General features: G+C 51.9%; 3 protein-coding genes across 3 annotated transcripts; 1 reads left to right on the forward strand and 2 right to left on the reverse strand.

The window, feature by feature from the left end:
- Positions 1–59: 59 nt before the first annotated feature.
- On the reverse strand, positions 60–2,532 carry BD324DRAFT_618896 (hypothetical protein). Its single transcript, XM_022015094.1, has 2 exons — positions 953–2,532; positions 60–896 (listed from the first exon to the last, which is right to left on the reverse strand). The coding sequence occupies exons 1-2, from the start codon at positions 2,232–2,234 to the stop codon at positions 358–360; spliced, it is 1,821 nt and encodes a 606-aa protein (XP_021873090.1). The 5' UTR covers positions 2,235–2,532; the 3' UTR covers positions 60–357.
- Positions 2,533–4,844: 2,312 nt separating this feature from the next.
- Positions 4,845–6,734, forward strand: BD324DRAFT_618904 (hypothetical protein). Its single transcript, XM_022015095.1, has 7 exons — positions 4,845–5,432; positions 5,493–5,511; positions 5,563–5,623; positions 5,678–5,764; positions 5,826–5,855; positions 5,927–6,451; positions 6,516–6,734. Exons 1-7 carry the CDS (start codon positions 4,889–4,891, stop codon positions 6,696–6,698), a joined length of 1,449 nt encoding a protein of 482 aa, XP_021873091.1. The 5' UTR covers positions 4,845–4,888; the 3' UTR covers positions 6,699–6,734.
- Positions 6,735–10,862, reverse strand: BD324DRAFT_618913 (armadillo-type protein). Its single transcript, XM_022015096.1, has 11 exons — positions 10,742–10,862; positions 10,617–10,688; positions 10,465–10,554; positions 10,277–10,410; positions 9,641–10,213; positions 9,489–9,600; positions 8,215–9,450; positions 8,090–8,175; positions 7,828–7,901; positions 7,555–7,781; positions 6,735–7,497 (listed from the first exon to the last, which is right to left on the reverse strand). Exons 1-11 carry the CDS (start codon positions 10,745–10,747, stop codon positions 6,877–6,879), a joined length of 3,231 nt encoding a protein of 1,076 aa, XP_021873092.1. The 5' UTR covers positions 10,748–10,862; the 3' UTR covers positions 6,735–6,876.
- Between the last annotated feature and the right edge of the window lie 141 nt (positions 10,863–11,003).

An 11,003-nucleotide genomic window follows, 5' to 3' on the forward strand; every position in this document is an offset into this window, starting at 1 on the left:
GGTTCAGAAACATATCTACAGACAATGTCCACCGCTTTGCCCTGTTATCATGAAACGAACGAATCATTCATCACAAAGCACATTTGAACCGGAACAACATATACACTATCTGTACGCCCAAAAGCGAGCAGATCTTCAAACTAGTTTCTTCTCACTCGTATAGATACAATAAGCAGTCTCGCAGTATCCGGCGAAGAGACCCAAGACTGCTATGAGAACAAGATACCAATTAAGTCGTGATTCGCGCTTGCCAAGCCTGAGAGCCAAGAAACGGACGTCTAAAAGATGTGACAGGCGACAGATCGGGGTCACTAAGATTGCGCACAGAGATAAAAACGATCGAATCTGCTGACCTCGCTAGCGCTGAAATGCAAACGTCTGGCCAAATTGGGTTCCAGCAGGCATCGGACTAGTCAAGGTCTGGAAGAAGGTCGTATCTGCTCGGTCGGCATACGGGTTCTGCTGTGTAGGCGTCGGGTGATCTCCGTGTGGGAGCTGACTCTGAGCAGTCGGTCCGGGAGGTAGAGCCATGTGAGAAGGCACTGACGCCCTCCGGTTCACAGGTACAGCGTTGAGCATGCTGTGATTGTACCCTTGGACGAATTGTCTACCGTCCGCCGTTGAAGCGACCGAGCTTGACGTATTGGGTCGAGATGAATCTGCCGGTGGCCAAGAGTAGTTTGGGTACGACAATGAACCACGATGCGTGTCGTATTCTGATGCAGAGGAAAAGATGGATGCCACGGAATCCCGGCGGTCAAAGTCTGATTCGTTCGCGATGGATGGTCGGCCATTGGCTTGCCAACTTGGATTGGCAGACATGTACTGCGCGTTGGCGACGGCGGCAGCTTGATCCCTCTTCTTTTTGCGCCATTGTTTTCGCATGTCTTTGAATTCTTAAAAGAAGGGTGTGTTAGTGGAGGGTCCGAAAAGCGTCATGCAATGCACTCACCTGACGGCAGACGCTTCTCTCCATGTTTCTGCATGGCCACATGGGCGTTCAGATGATTCAACGTCCCGTAAGACTTTTCGCAACCATTCCAACCACAGAGGTACAATCGCTCAATTTCGTCGTACCTTCGTCTAGGTCGCTTCTTCGGGGTCGGTCCACCCAGGGGAACAAAGGTGAGTTCTTGATGTGCCGAGTCTTTGGCAACGTATCCCGCACGAGGCCTCTCCGTCGCGATTGAATAGTGCCTTTGTGAAAAGTGCGGCGCGGCGTATGGTTGAGACATGTCGCTGAGTGAGGCAGCTCTCGCATCCCTGAATGGCATCATGTTGCTAGTCTGAGGTGTGAAGAATTGCTGAGTGAACGCTCCTGAGGGATCTATCTGACTGACGATCGTCCTGGCGGAAGGGAGTGATACGCCTCCAGCGTTCAATGCGCCATAACTTGGAATGCCATCCGACGTCTGAGGTCTCGCACCAAAGTTGACGGTCTGTGGTCGCTGCATTTGCATTTGCTGTTGAGGAGGTCCGTTGAGAAAGCTGAACTGAGTGACATTGGGAGGGGCGGATGTCAGAGGGAACTGATTGTGTGGGGACGATTGGTTTCCTTGAGGCTGTTCGGGCGTTTCAAGGAGACCGCTGGTATTGGCATTATCCCATGAAGTCTGTATGCTCAATGGATGGAATTGAGGCTCGGTAGCACGTCTGACATCTGCGGTGAAAGCAGAAAGGTCAAGGTCGTTTGAAGCCATCCTGCTCAAATCTTCCGTCTTGTCTGGTGATCCGAATGGATTGGCGAATATGGACTCGGCGCCCTCATCGATGGTCTCTGGTTTGTTATCCTCAATTGCTGCAGTCGCACTTCGTCCCCTATCGTGCGTATCCGTTGTCATGAAACCGCCAAAGGGACTGCGAGATTGCAGTGCTCCACCGGCTGTTGCTGGCCGACGAGTTTCATTTTCACTGGGTCTGACAAAGTCTCGCGAGATGGCGGGAAGAGCATCGGCAGAGGAGAATGATGCGCTGCCTATGGATCCAGAACCAGACGAGAAGGAAGAAGCTGAATTGGCGGAATACGTGTAGGTCGGTACGCCCGGGTAAGTCTGACTGGTGAGGAAAGAAGAAGCTGAAGACGGAGTAAAGGCTGAAGCGAATGAATTGCCATTCGTTGCATACCCTGGCGTTTTGAGGGCATCGTGCTTGAACGAATGCTCGGAGAACACTTCCATGGACGGTGGCTCGAAAGCGAAATCGGTCGGAGACGATTCCTCAGAGTTGGCAGCCATGGTGAGGTGGTAGCGATTTGTTGAGCTTTAGGTGAGAGTGTTGAGTGGGTGGACTACTGATGGTCGGCAGTGGCGAGGGCATGGACGGAATGTGGAAGAGGGTGAAGGACGGGGAGAGATCGAAATATCGAGGGTAAGAGTGAGACATGGTGCGCAGGGCGAGGAGGAAATGGGTGAACAAGTCAAGGGGGAGAGAGACAGGGGCGAGGAGGGAAAAAAAAACTTCAGCGACTTTGATCTGATGCAGGAGGAGAAGGTCATCTGAGATCACTCACCTAGCAACAGGTCCGTACAGGGGGGTAGGAGGTTGAATCGCTTAGGTGAGTAGGTTTCACTCTCGAATGCAGAGGAGCCAGAGCGGGGAAGGTATGTGATTCTTTTGCTGAGGTGTCCAGCTGACCAAAGATAGCCAATCGCAGAGGCTGAATCAAAAAGGAACGAGAGAGAGAAGAAATAAAGAGCAAGAGTTAAGAGAGTAAGCAGCAGGTAGAGATTATAGTGGATGGTCTTTTGGGTTGCGCCTCCTTCTCTCTTTCTTGTTCGTTCGTTGTCTCGTCTGTCGTTTTGTCGTCGTTGCCGATGTATTGTTGGGGTTCGCAAGGGACGTTTTGTTGTGTGTGATTTGTTTCTTCCCTCCCCGAGATTATGCGTCACGATGAAAGCCTCAAAAGTGGTGGGTGGTGTGCGCGGGTCCGGACCAGAGAGAGAGAGAGAGAGAGGGGGAGGAAAGCAAGAGGAGAGCAGTGACGATGGTGAATGAGATGAAGAGTTGAGAGGTACAACCCCTTCTGTTCCGTGAATCCTTTTCGGGCCCTGTCTCGCTTTCCTGCTTGCCGCTGTCCAGAGATCCTCAATCCGAGGAAATCTACTACCCGGTGTTGACTGATGCTGACCTCTGACCTGGATGTCAACAATGCGGATGCTTGGTGATCGTTTAGGAGGGGGGTTTATTGCGCAAGTGCGGGTCTGGGTGCAGGACACCACGCCCACAAAGGGGTAGAGCGGAGAGACAAGACAGCGAGCGAGCGAGAGAGAGAGATTCAGAAAAGGGATATCCCTTTCAGTTATCCGACCCGCTCCTCCCTTCCTCCGTCCTCCTTTTTTTTTCTTTCCGTAGCGTAACTCAATTCAAGAAGCAGCAGCAGCAGGAGCGACGGCGGCGGAGTGTCAATGTTTGGATCGTTTGCAGACTTGCACTAGGCGGCGATGTTGGAAGAGGGAGAGATGATTGCTGAGATCGAGTTCACCCTCCCCAGACGACCACCAGGGATGCCATTATAGATGAGAGGAAGGGGGGGAGGCCATGAGGCGTGAGAGCAGAGACAAAAGTTCCCCGGGACAATGTTAAATAGAAATCCCCATTTTTATTACTGGAAATGGTAATTATCTTGGGGGGTGTATCATCCACGGGGGCATGGGGAGTCTGTGGTAACGGGTACTGTCATGCGTTATCCGCTCTCTCTCTCTCGCTCTCTCTCGCTCTCTCTCTCTCTCTCTCTGTCCACATCGTCTGCCATTCCACCTTCATTTTTTCCAATTAGTTTTCTTGATTAGAAAGGCCTGAGAAGGGGGGGGTCCGCTAAGGAGGGAAGCGAGATACACAGAGAGAGAGTGAGGCGGAGATTGAAGCCGTAGCGTGTTAGGTCCGAACACGAGGGCGTGTAATCCATAAACAAACGGGGTCTCGTCTCGTCTGACCAGGCCAGCTGTTGCATGATCGATCATTTCGGAGCTCGCTTCTCGCGATCATCCACCGCAACGGGTGACATGCGAGACTTGAATCCCCCACGACTCAAAAGGGTCTCTTGGAGGGTGGAGCCCAAAAAAATGGTCCCAATGTTCTGATCTCTTATAGAGTGTGGCGCTACGTCAGCAGCTTTGGTGCTCCTCGCAAGGACAATTTATCCGATCACACAGAGTATCCAATCTCTCTCCAGACTCGCCCGCGGCCGCTGCCGCTGCCCTTCGTCCCTTGACCTTCGTGTGCAGAGCTCCCGAGTGAATGCCGACGCCGGTGCTGCCACTCCTCTCGATGTGTTTTTTTCTTCTTCTTCTCCCCTGAAGGCACTCTGTGTCATGCTCGTCTTGTCATCATCCATAGGGGTTCTTCTCGTCGTGAGGGGTTTTCTCCCGTGGCGCTGGATCCTCGGCGCATCGATACTGTGGCACGACCTGAAATGTGAGATCAGAAACATACGCATGGCATGAGTGCGGCGGTGTCACTTCGAGTCAATCAAGCAGTAGACAGCAAGGGGTCTCTGACTTCTGTCTCCTTCATGTCACGGATCGGCCAACAGCCCAGAAACGGGGATCATGAGATGAGACCGCCACGAGCGCCTCGGAACGTCCTTGCAGCTTTTCTTCGTGGGAGCAGACGATCCCATTGCAGGGACATGGCAGAGTTCAAGGAGTTGGCCCAGGACCCACCTGACTTGCCAGCGTGGCCATTCCATGGAAGATGTGTCATGCATGCCGAGTCAAAGCGGCTGCAAGAGTGGCACCACAGACTGTCAAAGAGATACGACATCAGGCGGAAGTCACCGACTCGAGGTCGTCATCACAATGGGAACCGGCTGATGATTTGACGAGAAGACAGTCACGAAGACGCTAGTTATGTCATTCGCTTGTACTTACTATGTACCTCAGCAGCCTAGATGAATCATGACGATCATATCATGTCGACCTCCTCGACTCGTCTCGCATCGCGATTGGCAAGCTATGCTTTCAGTCCGAGTCGGGACGCTACACAGTCCTCCACCGCGGGTCCAAGTCGGCCAATACAACAAGTGGAAGTGATCCTTGACAAGCGGCGTCGGGAGCGGGGACCTGAGGCTGAGGACGAATGTGAAGACTCTGAGATCAAGTCAGAGCCAGACTCAGATGAAGAATGGACTCCAGTCGGATCCAATGGCAAGCCTCGGTCGAGCTCCGAGCTCTCTGCACCCTTTAAGACACCCACGAAGCGGCTTCGGCTCCGATCAGATAGAGGTGATCGAAGTCCTCCCCAGCTGGTGGAAGTCAAGGCTGAGACTGGTTCGACGGCGACGACAATCAGTCCTACGAAACGAACGGCAGGAACACCTGCCAAAGACAGGTCGACACCTAAGAAAGCGCCAAAAGTTCCAAGACCCTATGCTGGGCCGGAGGTCTATGCTCATTTACACCAAGTTCCAGATCATATCAAGCCGGGTCTGAAGAGTGAGTTGGCGTCGAGGTTTAACAATATCCCATACCAGGCTGACTCGTCACAACCCTCAGTATTGTTCTGCGGTATAAAGTGAGCGAGCGTTGTCGATTGTTCTAAATCTTATCATAAAACCTCATTCAGTCCGGGGAAGAAATCATCCATTGATGGACATCATTTCGCTCATCCAAGCAACAAGTTTTGGGTAGAGTCACAAGTCGTACCAGTACAGAGGAACTTGGTCTGACTATCAGGCTAGAAAGCCCTCTATCTATCTGGTATCACGGACCGTCGAGTGGCACCCAGCGAAGATGCCAGTATGCCAGAATTGTTCAACTTTGGCTTGGTGAGATTCCATGAACATCTACTCATTACGATTAAACCTTTGCTCACTTTACATACACCAGACGAATCTGTGCGATCGTCCCACTTCAGAAGTGAGAGCAAGCATGGACCATGCACGACCCGTCATTCTGACACATGATACCCCACACTCTCCTTCCACCAGATGTCAGAACTCTCCACACTCGAGATGAAGCTTTCTGTACCTTTGCTCACGCGCAAGATTATGGCATTTACACCACTGGTCGTCTGCATGGTTGGAAAAAAGATTTGGGACGTATACCAAGCCCAAGTGTCTCCTACAGCGGGACCACCTGGCTCGCTTAAACCTCCTCAATCGCCAGTACCTGAACGCATCCGATCGGAGAGAATCATCCAAAACCCATATGCAAAGGACCATTCGCCGAACGGTGATATCCTCACCACCTCGTACATCGACTCTGCGACTTCCGGCGCATCAGATCCCCCGGACCATACTTTGACACTATACAGACTGCCATCTTCAGTCCCAAAAGCAGAGACAACCCCGTCCCCCGCTAAGACTCTACGCAAAGGCGAACGCAAAGCCCCAGCCCACAAGGAACCATTCGACTGGCACGCTCCCAGACCGTTCAGGTTACCACACGAGAACAAGGAGGCATACACTTATTTCTGGGTCACACCAAATACGTCAGGTCTCGAGCGGACCCCGGTGAGTGATCCGAAGTCCGAGAGCAAGGACGTGGCTGCCACGGACGACTAATGCCTCGTGCTAGCTCGCAGACGTTGTTGGAATGTTTCGGTCGCTCAATAGCTTTGCTCAGTCCCTTGAACGTGGTGAGGAGCCTTTGGGCTCATATAGAGATATAGACATCATCGGCGTCAAGTCAACAGCTCAAAAGGTCAGACGGGATGCGATGGAGAAAGGTCATGATGTGGATCACATTCTCACATCTTGAACTGCTAGACCTAACTCTTCGAGGAAAGATCAGACTATGCATCATTATGTGTTGTCGACAAAAGAAAAGAAAAGAGAGGGGTATCTAAAGCGTATCAACGTATGATGTGATGTGATGCGCATGATATAAGGTATATGGTCTCTCTCTACCTGTCTCTATGTACATCATCTCACCTAATCTACAATCCCGCTTGAGCGACCTTGTCCGGTACCTGTGTTCTCAAATGCTCGACCAGAGCTCTCAATTCATTCTTTGTCTCGTCTGTCGTATCGTCATCATGGGCGGTATCAAGATTATACGCGAAAGCTTTGAGCAAGTGATCGATATGCGGCATCAGCAATTCGGATCGTGTCCTGAAAAGTGAAAAGATGGCCGCGTATACAGCCTTGTTCTCCAATGGATCGAACTGTAGAGGCATGACGGAGACAATGACCGGCAAGACTTGATCCAAAGGGAGAGCATTCGGATTCTTGACGATCATTCGAGAGATGGCTCCTGCTGCGTTATCCCTGGCATTGTACACTGCCGGTGCCGAATGCTCCGGAGCTGAAAAGTACGGTTGGAGAGCAGTGAGGAGGGGGACGAATTGAGATGAGAGATCTTGGGATGATTCTTGAATCAACACTCCAGAAGCGAAAGCCGCGTTGGATCGAACGTCGGGTTCCTCATCGCGCAGACCACGAGAGATGATCTCGAGCAATGGTTGAGTGAATTGTGTGACACCATCTTTTAATCCGACAATGATTTCTCCAAGACAGCCCACAGCCATGGATCTTTCTGAGCTGATCCGTTTGGGTTCCTGAAGATATAGAGGTCAGGAGGGTGGTCGATGGATGCCTCGACTTCCGAAACTCACAGAGTATCTGGAAATCAGCGGCAGGACCTTGCCAAAGGCCTGAGCAAAGTCTGGTCCAAGAATGGACGCCATGGCACCAAAGACATCCGAGGCGTTGGAGATGAGGGCTGATTCATATTCGGACGAGTCGGCATCCTCGACGTTCTCATCATCACCGTCAGGGTCTTGCTGACACAGCGACTTCTTCTCGAGGATCTCGATAGCGTTGGTGGCGATCAAGTCGAGGTCTGGAATGATTCAGTTCGGAGTCTCCATGACCTCATCTACACTCACATCCCTCAACGAGAGCTGGTCCACACTTGTTCATAGTCTCGGCCAGCTCGGAGCAGACGAGAATGACGACGGATCTGGAGATCGTCAGCGAAACGCACAAAGCATTGGTTGGAGGGGGAAAGGGAATCAGATATGGTTGGAAATAAATGGCTCGTTCATGAAATGTTCAGAGTGAGCTGAGAAATAGGATCATCCGGCGAGAGAGAGAGAGAGAGAGAGAGAGAGAGAGAGAGAGAGGAGGACAGACGGTGCGCAAACCCACTTGTCATCCTCAGTTTGCCACAACTCAAAGATCTTTGGCAAAATGTGATCGACCAATTTCTTGACGTCGACATGCAATGGCACGCGCTGGGTACAGAATGAGCTAGCAACAAATGTTCGACTCACGACCACAGCTCCAGGAATCCACTCTTGGGGATCAGACAGGTCATAGATAGTCTTGATGAATGCGAACAGGGATCCAACAGCACTCTTCCTGATTCCTTCGTAATAGTGGTCCAAAAGATCAATGAGGATCTGAACAGTCTCCTCGATGTAAGGCATGAAGGCCTCTTTGGTCGCTGTGAACAGTTCGCCAATCGTATCCGTAGCGACTTCCTTTTCGATCGCAACGGCACTGTTGACTTTTGCGAACATGGCATCAAGGGCGTTGATATCCGTTTCACCGTCGTCTTCTCCCGTGATATCCTCGTCGAGGATTCGACTGGATCCACTGGCGAATGCCTCAGCGATGGCGGCCCCTGACGATTCTCCATCCTCGAGTAGCTCGTCGGTGGACTCGCTCTGTTGACAACTGGCCACCAAGGCGGGAACACATTGAGGAAGGTATCCTGCGAACTCGCCTTCAAAGACTTGAGCCATGACGCCGAAGAAGATGAAGCTGGATTCTCTAAGTCGAGTGTTGTCCATGGTCAAAGCCTCGAATGCAGACTTCATCAGATCGTGGAAGTAGGGTCTGAAGATGTCCGCGCCGACCGCATCAGCGATGGTACCTATGGTATCCGTCGCCACACCACGGAGATCAGATTGCTCGTCGGATCCTTGAAGCGTGAGGAAAGGGACAAGTCGTTTGATGGTTTGGTCAAAGTAGGGTGTGAATCGCTCCTTGGCGGCGTGGGCAGCAGATCCAATCGCTCCGGTGACGGTGATCTTGACGGGGATGGCACCACCTTCAAGCAAGACCAACAAGCGCTCCATGAGCAGGGTGAGGTAGTTGACGATGTCTTCGCCAAGAATCTCGAGGTACGAGTCCAAGCACGTACAGGCATTCTTTTGGGTCGATTCGTCGACAATGAGGTTGAAGAGGATGGGAACGATGGTGGCATGGCGAGTGGCGCACTCCTCTGGAAGCCATTCGCACAGGCATCCGAGAGCAATACAGGCTGCTCGACGGACGATGACTTCGGCGTCCTGGAGACCACCTTCAATAGCTGGCCACAATTGATCAACATGGGGCCTGATGAATTCACTGCAGCCTTCCACAGAGACACCGAAAGCCATCAGGGCCGACTTCCTCATGCGCGCATCACCAGACATGTAGACTTGGAGTTGGGCAGTGAGGACGGGGAAGACTTGCTGAGGAGGTAGAGCCTGGGACAGAGCATCGAGACATCGGAATGCGAGCTGCCGTCAGCAAGATGCACGGATAAACATCAACTCACGCGCGATGGAGAGTCCTCGTCGACGTCTTCTGGGTCATCCTCACAACCGATTGGCAAAAGGCCTTCGATGATGGGTTTGGCGAGTCCCAAAGCTTGGACTTTGCTCTTCTTACTGCGAGCATCAGCAGTGTTCTTTGAAATTGTGTTCTCACTATCTGACGATCCAAGCCAAAACGTTCAGAGCCCCTCCTCGCATAGTCTCATCGACGTCCTTGTTGGCGGCATTGGTCAGGAAAAACTGAGTGAGTTCGCCGACGTGTTTGGAGACGAGCGGTGTGTCGAGGATCATCAATGTTTCAAACACATCATAGGCATGCTTGACACCCTCATCGTCTTCATCATTGATAGCTTGTTGAGTGACCTTCAACATGGGCATCACAAGTTCCTGGAAAGCCTTGATATCATGTTTGTCGTCTGTCGAAATGTACTCTGCGACCTTGGCCAAACCTCGAAGGGTAGTCATGCGGACGGCGTTGCTCTCGGGATCAAGAAGGGTGGTAGCGAATAATTGGAAGAGATTCTTGAGCTCCGTTTCGAATGAGTCGGCGACAGTGTCCAAGATAGCAAAGAGGACATAGACTGCTATCTCACGATGAGACGCATCTTGCGAACGTGCAGCGGCATAGAGACCGGGTAATAGACTTGGCCACTGGACAGGCTGAGTAGTGAGTTCAATGTCGGCAATGGCAGAGACTATTCGGGCGAGGGCATGACGAGCGGGAGCGCTGTCGGGCGGATCAGCCGACGGGTCGCCCTGCTGTGCAAAAAGGTTTGACTGTCTCTCTCACCTTGGCTCCTGGGTCAGACGCTGAAGCAGAGCTTCTTTGATTTGCGTCCGTGTACTCTGATCTGTCTTCTTCCAAAGCTTGCCTTCGCCGCTGGCGATTCTCTTTCTCAGCTCGACACCAGCCAGTTGACGGATCTACCCCGAGCGTTAGTTGGGCATTCCATATCTTTTACAGCTTTCTCGACTTACAGCTTGGTTGGAGCTAGTCACGGCGATCTCGAACAAAGCAGGGATACATTGAGGGGATTTGTAGTATTGAGTGTTGAGTTGGGTGGTGGCCTAAGATTTCAGATCAGGTCAGCTCGCAAGTCTAGTAGGACAGCCGCAGGGACTCGACATACTGCTCGCAAGACATTGGTATCTGGGTTCAGCGTCGCCTCGAGGAGCTGATGAAGGTTTTGGACGTAGGAGGGCTGGGAACAATATCAGCATACAGATCATTGTTGAGAGGTAAAAAACGGCTCACATCCATCTTGTGAGCTCTCTTCTCCAGATCTCACGGATGTGTGGACCGTTCTAGTGATCCGTGGAAAGATGAGCTTGGATCAAGGTCGGACAGTGGTTGCAACTCGAGGGGCGTCCTGGCTGGTCAACTTTTTTAGAAAAAAATGGTTCCAGAGCTGTAGCAAAAAAAAAGTGTTGATGAACACGCGACGGAGCGGAAATTTTGGAGGGGCAGTCTAATAACACGTCAGGCGCTGGGCGATCGTTATCAAATTTGGAGGGCT

This window comes from Kockovaella imperatae (genome assembly GCF_002102565.1).
Source record: "Kockovaella imperatae strain NRRL Y-17943 chromosome Unknown BD324scaffold_3, whole genome shotgun sequence".
Classification (NCBI taxonomy): domain Eukaryota; kingdom Fungi; phylum Basidiomycota; class Tremellomycetes; order Tremellales; family Cuniculitremaceae; genus Kockovaella; species Kockovaella imperatae.

What these genes read in the sequence shown, in the direction of transcription:
- BD324DRAFT_618896 (XM_022015094.1), bottom strand. Translation starts at nt 2,234, where the DNA reads ATGGCTGCCAACTCTGAGGAATCGTCTCCGACCGATTTCGCTTTCGAG. An exon ending in AGAGAAGCGTCTGCCGTCAG is followed by an intron (nt 897 to 952) that starts GTGAGTGCATTG and finishes CCTTCTTTTAAG; the next exon opens with AATTCAAAGACATGCGAAAA.
- BD324DRAFT_618904 (XM_022015095.1), top strand. Translation starts at nt 4,889, where the DNA reads ATGAATCATGACGATCATATCATGTCGACCTCCTCGACTCGTCTCGCA. An exon ending in AATTGTTCAACTTTGGCTTG is followed by an intron (nt 5,765 to 5,825) that starts GTGAGATTCCAT and finishes TACATACACCAG; the next exon opens with ACGAATCTGTGCGATCGTCC. An exon ending in CAGGTCTCGAGCGGACCCCG is followed by an intron (nt 6,452 to 6,515) that starts GTGAGTGATCCG and finishes GCCTCGTGCTAG; the next exon opens with CTCGCAGACGTTGTTGGAAT.
- BD324DRAFT_618913 (XM_022015096.1), bottom strand. An exon ending in TTGGCTTGGATCGTCAGATA is followed by an intron (nt 9,601 to 9,640) that starts GTGAGAACACAA and finishes TGATGCTCGCAG; the next exon opens with TAAGAAGAGCAAAGTCCAAG. An exon ending in GGATTCCTGGAGCTGTGGTC is followed by an intron (nt 8,176 to 8,214) that starts GTGAGTCGAACA and finishes TTCTGTACCCAG; the next exon opens with CGCGTGCCATTGCATGTCGA.